A 14,079-nucleotide genomic window follows, 5' to 3' on the forward strand; every position below is an offset into this window, starting at 1 on the left:
TAGATCGCTCTCTCGCTCACCGCAAAATCAACCTAATAAACCGGACTTCGGTTCGGTTTTGGTATTGCGTAGCCGGTTTGGTTACAGCCTCACCCGATAGAATCAGCCTTTAGGGTTTCTAACACGTCGAAGCTAGAAACACTTTCGAACCTGAAAATCTCTGTTGCCGGAGACTTCATTCACCGAAACTCAAAGAGGAAGAAAGAGAGAGAGATAAGAGAAAAGTTAGAAGCAATGGAGGGAGCAGAGGAAGCTGGGGCTGAGATAGCGGTTGATTCAAAGGACTTGCAGCAACAAAGCAAAGCTTTCGACAAGCTCACCGATCGTGTCGAGGATCGCCAGCTCGATTCCTCTCGTGTTCAATCGGTTTGTTACTCTTTCATGTCCTGATTTCTGAAAATATTAGGAATTCTGAAATTTTTGAGCTCGATTTAGCAAATTGAAAAGTCGGTACCGTGTTTCAGGCTATGGCTTCGATTGCTGCTTCTAGGGAGGCTGATCTGAATGCTAAGAGGTTGAGGTAAAAACTCTTAGCTTTCTCTCGTGCTCTAAATTCTGGAAAAGGAGATTCTTAGCAATGCGTAAGGAAGCTATAACATAAGTCAAACTTGTTTGTTTTCAATCCTAATTTAGAATTAACTTGATTACTGCATTATACTTGTAGTTGAAACTGTAGCTAATGTCTCGGTAAAAATTGGTGTTTATGTTTTTTTTTGGGGTTTGGTTGGTTCACTTGAAGGCTATCTATTTAGTAGATTAAAAGAGTAAATTTTGGGGAATCTGTTTGTTTTTTTGACATTACTCACATCTAGATAGTATTGGCGCCAGATATCAATTGTGCTGTAAGAGCTTTTACAAGAGAAAACACAGCGAGAATGACCAAACAAAACAAGTGGTGGTTATTAGTACTAATTGATTCAATGTGATTTACGGGCCAATATCATCTTTCGGAAAAGATGATTAGACTTTTCAAAGTGTTGGAATTTTATGCAGGGAGAAAGAACTGGCCTCTGTGAAGATCAATCCTGCAGATGTTGAGTTTATTGTAAACGAACTCGAGGTTAGCTTCTTTTTATTAACCATCTCAAGCTTCTATGCATGTGTTCACAAAGTTCTGAAGTTTGTCACCATTGTAAATGAGCAGGTAGAAAAGAATGTGGCGGAAAGAACTCTAAGGGAGTACAACGGTGATGCGGTTGCTGCGACTAGGGAATTGCTTTCACGATATCCTCTATGATGGACCAGGATTATTTATTACTTCCAAGGTTTTTGGTTTGTTTGAGGGGTTGAGAGCAAGTCTCCTAATATTTAACTGAGTTGAAATTGTCTATTGCTGAATCAGTCTCTCTGAGAAGCCCTGAATACAGATACAATAGATTTTGTGTTTCAATCTGAAGTTTGAAGTTTCAATCTTATTATCAGGAGTTTAAGAGTGTTGTTCCTCGTTAACTTGGTCTTGGAGCTATAAAAAGCCTGTGGGATAATCATGGAACATTGGTACTGTTCTACTTTCAATGCAAAACAAAATTGAAATACATCCATGTTTCTAATAGTTGCTAGAAAATGTTTAAATTAGACTGATAAATTCTTATATCGGATGCACAACCAGAAGTTTGATGATTAACCTGTAGGTTAGTGCTAACTTCTAATTTGACAACCTTTCAACGTTGGTATGGATTCTTTTGGCTTCAAAACTAATTCGAAATAAAACTACATAATCCCCCAATGAATATCTGTTCCAAAAAAAATTGGTGTCGCAATATTCACTAAGAACTAGTGTTCCCACTCCCTATTTTTTTTCTTCTTCTCTAAATGTTTAGTAAATAATAATATATGCAAGTGCAATCTCTTGCCCACTTACCCAACTAATACATATGCAAGCACGTGGTATTTCTGCAATTAACTTCACATCAAATCCCTTTCAGGCCCTTTCTTTAAGCTTCCACCAGAGAAATAGAGAGCAGAAACCGACCACCAAAACTACAGTAACTAACCTGAGCCATACGTTTCTTTTGGTAGTTTGTGTAATGACCCAAATACATCACAACACAACTCCCATAATTTCAGTGGCTGTCTCTGCTTATCAGTCTCCTCCATGTTGTAATTACACACCAACCCACTGTTACTACTGCTCAAAAGCAGACCAATTCTCTATCTTTCTCTGTTCTCATGAACGTCTTCCGGGTCCTGAAGCAGGGCACTGAGGAACAAAAAGGCAAAAAGGCTCAAATTTTGTTTTGTTTAGTTGTCCTTGAGAAGAGCACGAGTCGCTTGGAACTGTATCGTATACTGTCTTTGCAGGTCTCTTAGTTTCTCCATCAGTTCTTGGAATGTGGGTCTCAGCTTTGTATCACTGCCGTGTGGGGCAGACCAAAATAAAAACACAAATCAATGTCAGCATCAGCTGCGAAACATGTAGAACACCTAAATCAAGCAGAACCATAATAATTAAAGGTTTCACAAGGATTATGCAATGTTCAATATGTTAATGTACCCGTGCCAACAGCTCTCCATTAATGAGATCCAACTAGGATCAATGTCTTTTGGGATTTCCAGCCTCTGGTCCATGAACCCCACAGCTCCAATCACCTACATATATTTCAGATAAGCATCTCTCCATACTTGATTCATGTGTATATATATATTTGTACTCAAGTATACCATCAATGTTCCAGTCATATACTGAGGAGGAATTGAACCTAGATTGCTCTATTGGTTGGATTAAGTTTATATATATGAGAGGATATGCAGTGAGACTTAAAATGGAAGTTTTCGGCAATCAAGTCGTGCAATGAAATTAGGACATCAGATGGAACTTTTCGGCAATCAACTTGTGCAATGGAATTAGGACATCAAATTCGTAGAGATGTCATATAGTATATATATATATAGAACATATGTCACTATCTTTACATTTTACAGCAAGTGCAATGGTTTATATGGTTCCCGCTCTCTTAATTAGTCCAGTTAGACGGATTTTAACATATCGACCCTGGAACTAATCTCTTGACATACTCTTGTTATTTGTTTTAGCATAATTGACAGAACAGAGAATGTAGTTTACAAGTAAAGTTTTCCCGAATTTGAGATTTCTAGGATAAAAGTGTCACTTGGAGTTCTTATTATTTCTTTATCTATCAAAAGTGATACCTGCATGGAGTTGAGAGTTTCCCATGGGATCTTCTCGGTGGCAAGCTCCCATAATACTACTCCAAAACTGTAAATATCAGACCTGTATCAACGAATTAGATGAGCTAGTTAACGATAAAGGCAAAGAAGAACAATTAATCAAGGGAACTTAACCAAACAGAATACAAGAATATACTTCTCATCAGCAGACTCATTTCGAAGAACTTCTGGTGCCATCCATTGAGGCTGCATAACAAGTAAAAATTCAGTCAAGATCATTGTGAGAGATTCACTAGAAAAAAAGATTGAATTCAATAAGAGTCAGGATTAAGTACCGTTCCCTTCCCAGACTTGCTGGTTAGGTATGTTTCATGCTTGATACGCGAGAGACCAAAGTCAGCTACCTGTAGAGATATCCAGGTAAGTTGACGATGTTCTAGTTCTATTTTGGAGATCTGAGTCTTACTATTCCAGTTCATTCACATAAAACGATTTATTTTTCTAAAGCTTAATTTTCGTTTTCGAAAGCTATATAGTGATTATCATCCATCTGGATTACAGGAAAGTAAATGTATCTCAAGATGAATATCTTACCTTAACGGTCCAGTTCCTGTCTACCAGCAGATTTGATGACTTCAGATCACGATGGATAATGGGTGGACTACAATGGTGAAGATAATTCATACCGCGAGCCTGTGTGAAGAATCATGTAATATGCTGGATGAGATGTACGGTGACTGAGTCAAATCGGAGGGGAAAAGAATGATCACAAGACAAATACAAAGAAGTAAACAAATAGAGTAGCTCATACTTAGAACATTGTCCACATGCAATTGTAAATGCTCATAGAAATGAAAAAGTTACATGTCAAGTGAATGTGTGTAACTAACTAACACTTACAATGTCCAAGGCCATATGGATACGCCGCCTCCAATCCAGTTTTGATGTGCTCTTCTGTAGTAGACGGAAGAGACTTCCACTGCAAATAGTAATCCAAATGATTAGGGGCATAGATCAGAGCTATGGCATTGGCATGAGGTCCAAAAAAAGAAAAACGAAAGTGAGAGTAGTAACCAAAAGAGATGAGACCGAACCGTGGAAGGAACTCCGACACTATACAGAGGCGATGAGGTGAAGTCACAGCTCCCATAAACAGCAGGACGTTAGGGTGTCTAAGTCTTTTCATCAACAATACCTTTACAATAAAACAAGATCAACATAAATAATTTGGAATTTGGAATTAGCTGTTCTCAGAAACGATTCATTCTTCAGGAAGATGCAGTTTGTAAGTGAATATGCTTTTAGTACAGAAAAATTTTGTCGTTGAAGAAGCAATCTGACTACTAAGATATGAAAGACAAAATTTAGATTTTGGTTATACTAAAAACCAATAAAAATGTCAGCCGTGTCTTCTCCAAAACTAAACTCAGAGCAATCATTATCACGAAAGATCAAAAACAATACCTCTTGTTTAAAAGATTCTATGACCTCTGCTGAATATTCTTGTTTGGAGAACACTTTTACAGCTACATCCTGCGGTGACATCAGCAGCTCTTAATTAGACAGATTTTTGAACTTGCGAATTCCTTTTTTTCTTATGGATGCATATATAAATCAACAAATGCATCTACAATATCACCAGAAGACAAAAAACGTACAGATCCAAACCAGAGACCGTGATAAACAGTTCCACATGAACCTGTAAAATGGAAATTACTACATGTTAGCAGAACGGAGACGGAATATCACATAAAAAATATTATGCTATTAAGAATGGATGTGACAGGCTTGAGAGAATAAATAACCTTGTCCGACTTGTTCTCCAATTGTCAAATCATCCCATAAAATTTCATATTCCAAGCCTTCGCTATCAGTATCAACCTTGTTCATAACACAGCTGCTGGTACTTCCGCAGCTACTAGCGCTGCTTGTACTGTTTGCATTTATAGAGGAAGACCACAAACAAGAAGCCTCATTATTGATAGGCTTATTACTTTCAAAGGCATGGCTTTCAGAATTAACACCAGCAGCGGGATTAATCTGGTGAGACCTCTCTTTCTCTTGTGCATTCTGTACCCAAGGCCATACAGAATTTGTAGGTCTTCCTTTTGAACCTTCCTGCTCATTCCCTTTCCATGGCCATGACAAACCTTTCTTTACCATCCACTCTTCCGCTTTTGAGGTGAGAACCTTATGGATTGCAGGCTTTCCATCACTCTCATCACTGGAATCTTTGAAGGGTTTCGAAACAAACTTGTCATCATTACATGTGAATACACCAAAAGGAGACTGGAGAAAATCCCCTCTTGGTGTGCTGGCACCACTTGATGCTGCATCGTCCTTGTGGTCAGTGAGGGTAGCCCCGAAGACACCATGATATGAATGATGACTATCGCCACTGCCACCCTCCGAGAGTGTGGCACTATTATCACCTGCTCGCATTTTCGACCTGATCTTGTTGCTCACCTTGGATGCCTGCAATTTTAACACAGGTCACAATGTGTAACAGCAAGATAAAAGGTGAGGATATGCAACCTACAACTGAACTAACCAAATCTGAGATTTTCGATGCTATAGCAACTTGTATAGGCTGGTCAGAGTCAAGGCCAAATTTGGATATAATAGCTCCTCTGGAGTCCAAGCCAAGTTTAGAGGCAAAACTATTCCTTGCAGGGATAGAGCTCGTTTCACCTTCTTCTTGCGCCTTCAATTTAGCCAAAGAGATTCTTGGGTTTAGATATGGTGCCGTGTTACTTGTGATACAAATGATCCCCATCAGAGCACCGTCATCATCGTAGAAGGGGGAACACGTAGTGACAGCTGAAAATCTATCACCTGATTTGCTCTTGACAGGAAACTCACCAGTCCAGCTCTCTCCACGGACACAACGTCGAGCAATATTCATTGCAAAGGAAGCGTCTCGATCATCTGCAATAACATTAATAGGGTTCTCCCCAAGTGCTTCTGCTGCAGAGTACCCATAAACCTTTTCCGCCATAGCATTCCTGAAACAATAATGTAATCGAATTGGAAGGAATACCAAATTACACAAATGCACAACGCAAAAGTATAATGCAAATCAATGAAATCACATCTTACTCCCTAATTAGAAATCTAGCATAAACTGCATTCACAAGATGGAACTACTAACCAAAAGATTATCCGCATATTAAGATCGAAGGCATGAACAGCTTGTGCCATGGACTGTAATATATTCAAATACTGTTTATCAGTGAATTTGCCAGCCGATGGTCCCCCGCCACCAACTTCAGACCTCAATCTCATCGAATTCTGGATACGGCTCTCCTTCCGCAACGGCGAAGCGTTACGAAACGAGGCGGCACCGCTTTTCCTCCAAGCCGGAGCTCCCTCGCCGATAGTTCTCCTCGCCGGACGATGAGGAGACACCGAATGCGATCGCTGCCTAAGCTCCGTGGATACTTTAAGCCTCGACATCTCCTGTTTTAGATGCTCCTGACTCTCCTCTAGCTCTAGTATCTTCTTCAGCAGCTCCTCCGCAGGTGGATTCTCCATTGAGCTCCAAAATCGGTAAAACCCTACCACAACAACAACAAGTAGTCCTCCTCCGATCAAATCTAAGCGAGTTGAATCGGACCTTGAAGAAGCTGCTTAGTGCTTAATACATGTCGAAATAAGGGATTTGATTTTGACTATATCTCTCGGCTCCCTAACCGAAGAACAAAAGTAGAGAAAATGGAATTGAAATGACGCGAGAGAAACGTTTAATCTTTTTCTCAAGCAGTCAACAATAATGGAAACCTTTTTTCTCCTTGTACGTTTCTTCTTTTTCATTTTTTACAACTTTTTGATTCTCTTCTTCTCTTTGTTTGATTTTTCTTTTTTAGATATTTATTTTTTTCTTAATTTTTTGGCGGCTTATTTTTACTTTTTCCAGTAAAAATAAATTTCTTTATTTTGTTTGGGTAGATTCTGTATTAGATTCTTTGGAAAAAGATTCTGTATTAGATTGTAAACTGTAAATGTTGATTCATCTAAAATTAGGTAATTTCGTTTCATTGTTCCATATAAGCATTATTTTTCTTATATAAGAGGGATTTTTGTTGAAAACTGTCTAAAAGGAAAAAAAAATAATAAAAAAAAAAGAATGAACAAAGAAGATGAATACATTTGTTCCTGATTTCTTGGGACTTGGGAGTCCTATGTATATAAAAAGTGTCATACATACACAGGATGCATCATAATAAATCACTAATTTGTAAAGAAGCTTTAATTCATTGTGGAGGTAAAATCTTCCTAAATGGACACATAATAAGAGGCAAAAATTCATGTGGACGACTCTCCTTATTTGCTTTTGCAATTAAGACCAAGTGGTTTTTATTAATTAGCACCTAATACTGTAACATGTTTGTACAAAATAGTTTTTTTTTCTTCTTATTAAGCACTAGCTAGATCACATGTTTCTTGTGGCACCTAACTCATAATATGAGTGATACATGTTTCTCTGTTGATTTTTTTTTTTTGAATCCCGTTACAGTATAATCTACCGACTACTGAGTAGATTGTTCTGTTCCAAGTTCTGTCTTTTTATATCACCTTCATGTCCACTACACGTTGATCAAGTCGTCCAAAAGTTATATAAAACAAAAAAAACTAATGAATGATAAAAAATTTGTGATCCAATTATTTGGACGTAACAGTTTCATGGTAATGCTACATTACATAATACAAAAACGACTGATTTGGAAACGAGATATTAATATCACGAAGTGGAAAAAGATGCTTTGTTTATTATCTTGCGGTAGATTGTTTTATTAAAATAACCAGTTAAACCATGATCGAGAAACTTATCTGAATTTAAAAAGAGGTATAACTATAATATTTCTAATGGATACAAAGGTTTGACCTAAAAATTGGAACGTTAGAGAGAGAGAAACAAAAATAAGAGGAGGTTGGCCGGTTCTAATTTATTGGTTACTCGACAATTTGTTGGTTAGGCAGATAGAAACAAAAATACCAGTCACATAAGAAAGATGCAGTGTCTAGATACTGTTGACAACTATATATATATATATATATATATTTTTTTTTTTGGTAAGAAGATATTATTGACAACTATAATTCATAAGCAGAGGAATTTCTACATTTTTCTTTGTTGATATCTAATAATTTACTTTCCGTGAATGTTTTGTTTTAGATCCAATTTTTGTGTGTGAAGGTTGAATTCGAATTTATAAAAATACACATAATACTGAAAATTATTAAAGAAAAATAACAAAATCTAATAGAACTCGTGGCCACACCGCTTCAACTCCAAAAGTGCAATCGCAATCTTGTCTGTCGGCCAAAAAAATCGGCAACTAACTCACCTTTTTATATTGAAATCATCATATTTCCTCAAATTCCTTTTTTGCTGATATCTTTCTTCATTAAATAAATGCTATCTTGCCATGGTAGCTTTGGATATGACCGATTCAAGATTTTTTATTTTTAATTTAAAATTCAAGATATTTTTTTTTTTTTTAGATTCAATAACTTATCGTGGAAGGAAAAAGCTTAATCCATTCAAGAAGCTTGAACACCCAATTTTCGGAAATAAACCCATTTTTTCTAAGATAAGTAAAAATGTTGACTTCACCTTTATTTGAATTTGGTGGCAATTTTATTGCTTCGATTAGAAAAACTATTGATTCGTAAGAATTTCGAAATTTATCGAACTACATGATTCTTTTAAATTTGAAACAATGATACGTTATCAACATAAGACGTATAACAACTTAAGAAAATTTACTGAGACGTTGTAAAAATTACTAAATAAATGGGACTTGGATGGATGTAATAACTAATAACCAGAAAGTAATGGGAAATCACAGACATCTTCCCACTAGTGTACAATGGCTGCTTCTGTCTCTTTTTGTCGAATGTCTGCCTGCGACCATTTATATTCGTGGATCAAATAAAATCAAATTGCTTCAAGAACATGATGAATGTGTCCTATTAGGAGAGTTACCCGATTAAACCGATGGATCTAGCGAGGATGAAGAGCCCGCTGCGATAACCAATCTCTTTCTAAGTGAACATCCTGATCCTACTCCTGCCAAGAAGGTTCGAGAAGAGATATCTAATGGCTCCGTCGACGTTGAGTAGGAGGTTGTTGGCTTTAGAGAGAGTGTAAGTCTCTACTTGGAATGCGTATTCCAAGTACTTCACAGCAAGGAGATTAGACCGTGCATATTTCAGAAGCATCTCCATCGTGTTGTGATCCTCTGTTTCTGCTGCTGCTTTTGAGAAAGTCAATTGTTTCAGATGCCAATTTCTGCGTTTACATGTGAAACCAAACAATCTGAGGCCTCAAGATTACGCTTGCATAGCGAAATGACATCTCCCACACCATAACCTTGTTTAGTGATGGAAGACATGGGCACCCCACCATAGCATGGCCACTTGTTGCCGCTAAAAGCAGACCAATTCTCTATCTTTCTTTGTTTTTATGAACAGTCTTCGAGTCTCGAAGCGGTGCGTCTAGGAACAAATAGGCATAAGAGAAAAAGGTCAACTTTGTTTTGTTTAGTTGTCATTTAGGAGAGGGTTGTCAAGTAACGCAGCACGAGTCCCCTGGAACTGTATCATATACTTTCTTTGCAGGTCTCTTAGTTTCTCCATCAGTTCTTGGAATGTGGGTCTCAGCTTTGTATCGCTTCAGGCGGGACAAACCAAAATAGAAACACAAATTAATGTCAATGCTAAATCAAGAAGAACCGTAATGAGTAAAGGTTATATTCAAAGATTATGCAATGTTCAGTATGTTAATTTACCTGTGCCAGCAGCTCTCTATTAATGAGATCCAATCAGGATCAATGTCCTTTGGAATTTCCAGCCTCTGGTTCATGAACCCCACAGCTCCGATCACCTGCAGATATTTCAAATAAGCATCTCTTCACATTTGATTTGTGTGTATTTTATTCAAGAGGAAGCGCAATGAGACTAAAATGAATTTTTCCTCCAGAAAGCAGTATAATGGTGCGATGGATATAGAACATCAAATTTGTAGAAATGTTGCAAAAATATTGTTTTAAGTATGGCTAGACTATATATAACAACACAGATTACTTGTATCTTTACATATTTCTGCAAGTATAATGGTTCCTACCTTTCCTAATTGTACAATTTACTGACAGAGGTTTACACTGAAACTAATCTTTTGGCATAAAGATTCTTGTTGTTTTCAGCTTCATTAATAGAGCAAAACATGTTTATAAATAATTTTCGCCCAAATATGTGATTTCTAGGAACAATTGTTGTCAGTGAAGACATTTCATCGCTCTATCAGTCAAAAACGATACCTGCATCGAGTTGAGATTTTCCCAAGGGATCTTCTCTGTGGCAAGCTCCCATAGTACTACTCCAAAGCTGTAAATGTCAGACCTGTTTCAAGGAATGAGAATAGCTAGTCAGCGATTGAGGCTAGATAAACAAGTAATCAGGGAACTTAACCAAACAGAACACGAGAATATACTTCTCATCAGCAGACTCATTTCGAAGAACTTCTGGTGCCATCCATTGAGGCTGCATTACAAGTAAAAACCAAAACAAGATCATTTTGGGAGGTTGACTATATAAAGCAGGATTCATATCAAAAAGAGTCCAGTTAAAGTACCGTTCCCTTTCCCGACTTGCTGGTCAAGTATGTCTGATGCTTGATACGCGAAAGACCAAAGTCAGCTACCTGTTAGAGATGTCACTGTAAGTGGAGGATGTTTCTAGTTCCAGTTTGGAGACCATTCACATAAACAGATAATTTTTAATCAAAATCTTCACGTTAGTTGTAGAAATCAACATAATCAGTTTGAAGATGAAAAATTTATTATTCATCTCAATTACGGGAAACCAAACTTGTTTCAAGATGACATGTTACCTTAACGGTCCAGTTCCTGTCTACCAGAAGATTTGACGACTTCAGATCACGATGGATGATGGGTGGACTACAACAGTGAAGATAATTCATACCGCGAGCCTGTTTGAAGAATCATGTAATGTACGGTGACTGAGTCAAATAGAATGAACAACAAGATTTACAAGAAAAATACAAACAAGTAATCAAATAGAGCAGCTCATACTTTGAAAATTGTTTACGTGCAACTGTCAACGATCATAGAAATGGAAAAATCAGATGTCTAATGAAGATATAACAAATACTCACAATGTCCACGGCCATATTGATACGCCTCCTCCAATCAAGTTTTGACATACTTCTCTGCAGTAGACGGAAGAGACTTCCACTAAAAATTGTAATTCAAATGATTAAGAGCTATGGCTTGAAGGTCCAAAAAACACAAAGAAAGAAAAAGAGATGAGACCGAACCGTGGAACGAACTCTGACACTATACAGAGACGCTGGTGTAAAGTCACAGCTCCCATAAACAGCAGGACGTTAGGATGCCTAAGTCTTTTCATCAGCGATACCTTCAAAGTAAAAGCACGACCAATATAAATAACTTCGAATTTTTGGATGTTCTACTAAAAACCAATACAAAATGAAAATATCAACTGTATTTTGCCAAATCTACACTCAGAGCACTTATTATGGATAAAAGATCAAAACTAGTACCTCTTGTTTAAAGGATTTTATGACCGCTTCTGAATATTCTTGTTTGGAGAACACTTTCACAGCTACATCCTGCGGTGACATTAGCAACTCTCAATAAGACAGATATCCGAACTTGAATTTTATTTTACCATGGAAGCGTGAATAAATCAACAAATGCAGATTCTACAATATCGCCAGGAGCTAAAACGTACAGATCCAAACCAGAGACCGTGATAGACAGTTCCACATGAACCTGCAGAATGGAAAATTATTGGAGCATGTTAGCTAAACAGACAGAGAATATCACATAAATTAGTAAAATGTATGATGTTATTAGGAATGGACTGGCAACAAGATAATCTGTTTATGAAGTAAACTACCTTGTCCAATTTGTTCCCCGATTGTCAAATCATCCCATAAAATTTCATATTCCAAGTGATAGCTATCTTTATCAATCTTGTCCATGACACTCCTACTGGTACTTCCGCTGCTTGTGCTGTTCGCATTTATAGAGGAAGACCACATACTAGAAGCTTCGTCATCATCAGTACGCTTATTACTTTCAGAGTCATGGCTTTCAGACTTAATACCAGAAGATGGATTGATCTGGTGAGACTTACCTTTCTTTTGTTCATTCTGTACACAAGGCCATAGAGAATGAGTAGGCTTTACTCCTGAACCTTCCTGTTCATTCCCTTTCCATGGCCGTGACAAATCTTTCTTTACCATCCATTCTTCAGCTTTTGAGGTGGGAACCTTCTGGATTGCAGGCTTTCTATCACTCTCATTACTGGAATCTTTGAAGGGTTTTGAAGGAAACTTGTCATCGTTACATGTGAATATACCAAAAGGAGACTGGATAAAATCCTCTCTAGATGTGCTGGCACCACTTGATGCTGCATCGTCCATGTGGTCAGCATTATTATCACCTGCTCGCATTTTCGACCTGAACTTGTTGCTCACCTTGGATGCCTGCAAAGTTAACACTAGTCAAAATATGCAAACAGTAAGATAAAAGGTCAGAATATGCAATCTATAATTGAACTAACCAAATTTGATATCTTTGATGCTATAGCAACTTGTATAGGATGATCAGAGTCAAGGCCAAGTTTCGATGAAACAGCTCCTTTGGAGTTCCTTGCATGTTCTTGCGGCTTCAATTTAGGCAAAGAGAGTCTGGGGTTGAGATAGGGTGCTATATCACTTGTGATAGAAATGATGCCAAGAATAGTGCCGTGATCATCATAAAAGGGGGAACACGTAGTGACAGCTGAAAAGATGACCCCTGATTTGGTCTTGACAGGAAACTCGCCGGTCCAGCTCTCTCCATTGACACAACGTCGAGCAACATTCAAGGCAAAGGAAGCATTCTGATCATCTACAATAACATGAACTGGGTTCTTTCCAACTACTTCTGCAGCAGAGTACCCATAAAGCTTTTCCGACATAGCATTCCTGGAACAATCATGTCATCCAAAATGGATTAATCTGAGAACAATGCACAACTATAATGCAAAACGTCTATCCATGAACAAATCAGGAAGAAATAAAATCCAGAATCATAGCGATTGACTATACAATTCCAAAAAAAAAAAGAAAAGCCTCCAATAATAATACAGGAGGAAGCCAAAAAAGTTACTCACCAAAAGATAATTCGTGTATTGAGATCTAAGACATGAACAGATTGAGCCAAGGACTGCAAAATATTCAAATACTGTTTATCAGTGAACTTCCCGGGTGATCCCTGGATACGGCTCAACGGCCGGCGCGGCAACATCATCGGCTGCCTAAGCTCCGTGGAGAGCTTGAGCCTAGACATCTCCTGCTTTAGAAGTTCCTGACTTTGCTCTAGCTCGAGCATCTTCTTCAGCAGCTCCTCCTCCATTGCGGTCCAAAAGAAAAACGGAAACGGAATCCGAAATCTGAAGAGCTAATAATAACGTGCGAGTTGAATCATGGTCGAGAAATAGAGAGTGATTAGATTTGAATCATGGAAAAGATCGATGTCGAGTGTCTCTCTCTCGCTCCCTACCAAAGTTTCCTGTCTCTAGAAAAGTGGAATTTAAGAAAATTGACTCGAGAAACCATGATCTGTGTATTCGACATCCTTCTTTTTTTGTTTGTATATTACCTAATAATAATCGGCACCATTATTTATGTTGCCGAAACACCGCTTCCAACTTCAATATTGTAATCGGTCGCCGTATCTAAGACTAATGTACGTCGGCTGAAATATCAGTGTAACTAACTCACTCACCATTTTTTTCTTTTTCTTCTTGTATGTTTTTTGGTTTCATTAGAAAACTTGTCGTAAAAAGAAAAAGAAAGCTTCGTACATTCAAGATATTATTTACATCGAGATTTTAAAAGAAATTTATCAAAGC

At 37.7% G+C, this 14,079-nt stretch overlaps 3 protein-coding genes across 5 annotated transcripts; 1 reads left to right on the forward strand and 2 right to left on the reverse strand.

Moving 5' to 3' along the window:
* The first annotated feature begins 7 nt into the window (after positions 1–7).
* On the forward strand, positions 8–1,487 carry LOC9320662 (huntingtin-interacting protein K). Its single transcript, XM_002882436.2, has 4 exons — positions 8–366; positions 465–520; positions 994–1,060; positions 1,145–1,487. Exons 1-4 carry the CDS (start codon positions 235–237, stop codon positions 1,235–1,237), a joined length of 348 nt encoding a protein of 115 aa, XP_002882482.1. The 5' UTR covers positions 8–234; the 3' UTR covers positions 1,238–1,487.
* Positions 1,488–1,809: 322 nt separating this feature from the next.
* Positions 1,810–6,936, reverse strand: LOC9318550 (mitogen-activated protein kinase kinase kinase YODA). 2 transcript variants are annotated; one of them, XM_021031162.1, is made up of 13 exons: positions 6,281–6,936; positions 5,681–6,134; positions 4,935–5,604; positions 4,788–4,828; positions 4,594–4,662; positions 4,224–4,324; positions 4,030–4,108; positions 3,724–3,822; positions 3,465–3,533; positions 3,326–3,375; positions 3,151–3,232; positions 2,495–2,589; positions 1,810–2,353 (listed from the first exon to the last, which is right to left on the reverse strand). In XM_021031162.1, the coding sequence occupies exons 1-13, from the start codon at positions 6,661–6,663 to the stop codon at positions 2,242–2,244; spliced, it is 2,304 nt and encodes a 767-aa protein (XP_020886821.1). In that variant the 5' UTR covers positions 6,664–6,936; the 3' UTR covers positions 1,810–2,241. The 2 variants fall into 2 exon arrangements, with proteins under 2 accessions (XP_020886821.1, XP_020886822.1); XM_021031163.1 differs by lacking the exons at positions 1,810–2,353; positions 2,495–2,589; positions 3,151–3,232; positions 3,326–3,375; positions 3,465–3,533 and having other exon boundaries at positions 3,724–3,866; positions 6,281–6,934.
* Positions 6,937–8,781: 1,845 nt separating this feature from the next.
* On the reverse strand, positions 8,782–13,926 carry LOC9320664 (probable tyrosine-protein kinase DDB_G0283397). Of its 2 annotated transcripts, XM_021032962.1 has the most exons (14): positions 13,339–13,926; positions 12,745–13,150; positions 12,316–12,667; positions 12,076–12,228; positions 11,908–11,948; positions 11,717–11,785; positions 11,471–11,571; positions 11,309–11,387; positions 11,024–11,122; positions 10,766–10,834; positions 10,625–10,674; positions 10,452–10,533; positions 9,924–10,018; positions 8,782–9,805 (listed from the first exon to the last, which is right to left on the reverse strand). In XM_021032962.1, the coding sequence occupies exons 1-14, from the start codon at positions 13,578–13,580 to the stop codon at positions 9,676–9,678; spliced, it is 1,968 nt and encodes a 655-aa protein (XP_020888621.1). In that variant the 5' UTR covers positions 13,581–13,926; the 3' UTR covers positions 8,782–9,675. The 2 variants fall into 2 exon arrangements, with proteins under 2 accessions (XP_020888621.1, XP_020888620.1); XM_021032961.1 differs by having other exon boundaries at positions 12,076–12,667.
* Between the last annotated feature and the right edge of the window lie 153 nt (positions 13,927–14,079).

This window comes from Arabidopsis lyrata (genome assembly GCF_000004255.2).
Source record: "Arabidopsis lyrata subsp. lyrata unplaced genomic scaffold ARALYscaffold_3, whole genome shotgun sequence".
In the NCBI taxonomy this organism is placed as follows: Eukaryota; Viridiplantae; Streptophyta; class Magnoliopsida; order Brassicales; family Brassicaceae; genus Arabidopsis; species Arabidopsis lyrata.

Excerpts from the sequence above, each read along its gene's own strand:
- LOC9320662 (XM_002882436.2), top strand. The coding sequence starts at position 235 with ATGGAGGGAGCAGAGGAAGCTGGGGCTGAGATAGCGGTTGATTCAAAG. Across the intron at positions 367-464 it reads ATTCCTCTCGTGTTCAATCG|GCTATGGCTTCGATTGCTGC; the intron begins GTTTGTTACTCT and ends ACCGTGTTTCAG. Across the intron at positions 521-993 it reads CTGAATGCTAAGAGGTTGAG|GGAGAAAGAACTGGCCTCTG; the intron begins GTAAAAACTCTT and ends AATTTTATGCAG.
- LOC9318550 (XM_021031162.1), bottom strand. The coding sequence starts at position 6,663 with ATGGAGAATCCACCTGCGGAGGAGCTGCTGAAGAAGATACTAGAGCTA. Across the intron at positions 6,135-6,280 it reads AATATGCGGATAATCTTTTG|GAATGCTATGGCGGAAAAGG; the intron begins GTTAGTAGTTCC and ends TTATTGTTTCAG. Across the intron at positions 4,325-4,593 it reads TAGAATCTTTTAAACAAGAG|GTATTGTTGATGAAAAGACT; the intron begins GTATTGTTTTTG and ends TTTATTGTAAAG.
- LOC9320664 (XM_021032961.1), bottom strand. The coding sequence starts at position 13,580 with ATGGAGGAGGAGCTGCTGAAGAAGATGCTCGAGCTAGAGCAAAGTCAG. Across the intron at positions 11,572-11,716 it reads TAAAATCCTTTAAACAAGAG|GTATCGCTGATGAAAAGACT; the intron begins GTACTAGTTTTG and ends TTTACTTTGAAG. Across the intron at positions 10,675-10,765 it reads GCAAGTCGGGAAAGGGAACG|CCTCAATGGATGGCACCAGA; the intron begins GTACTTTAACTG and ends CTTGTAATGCAG.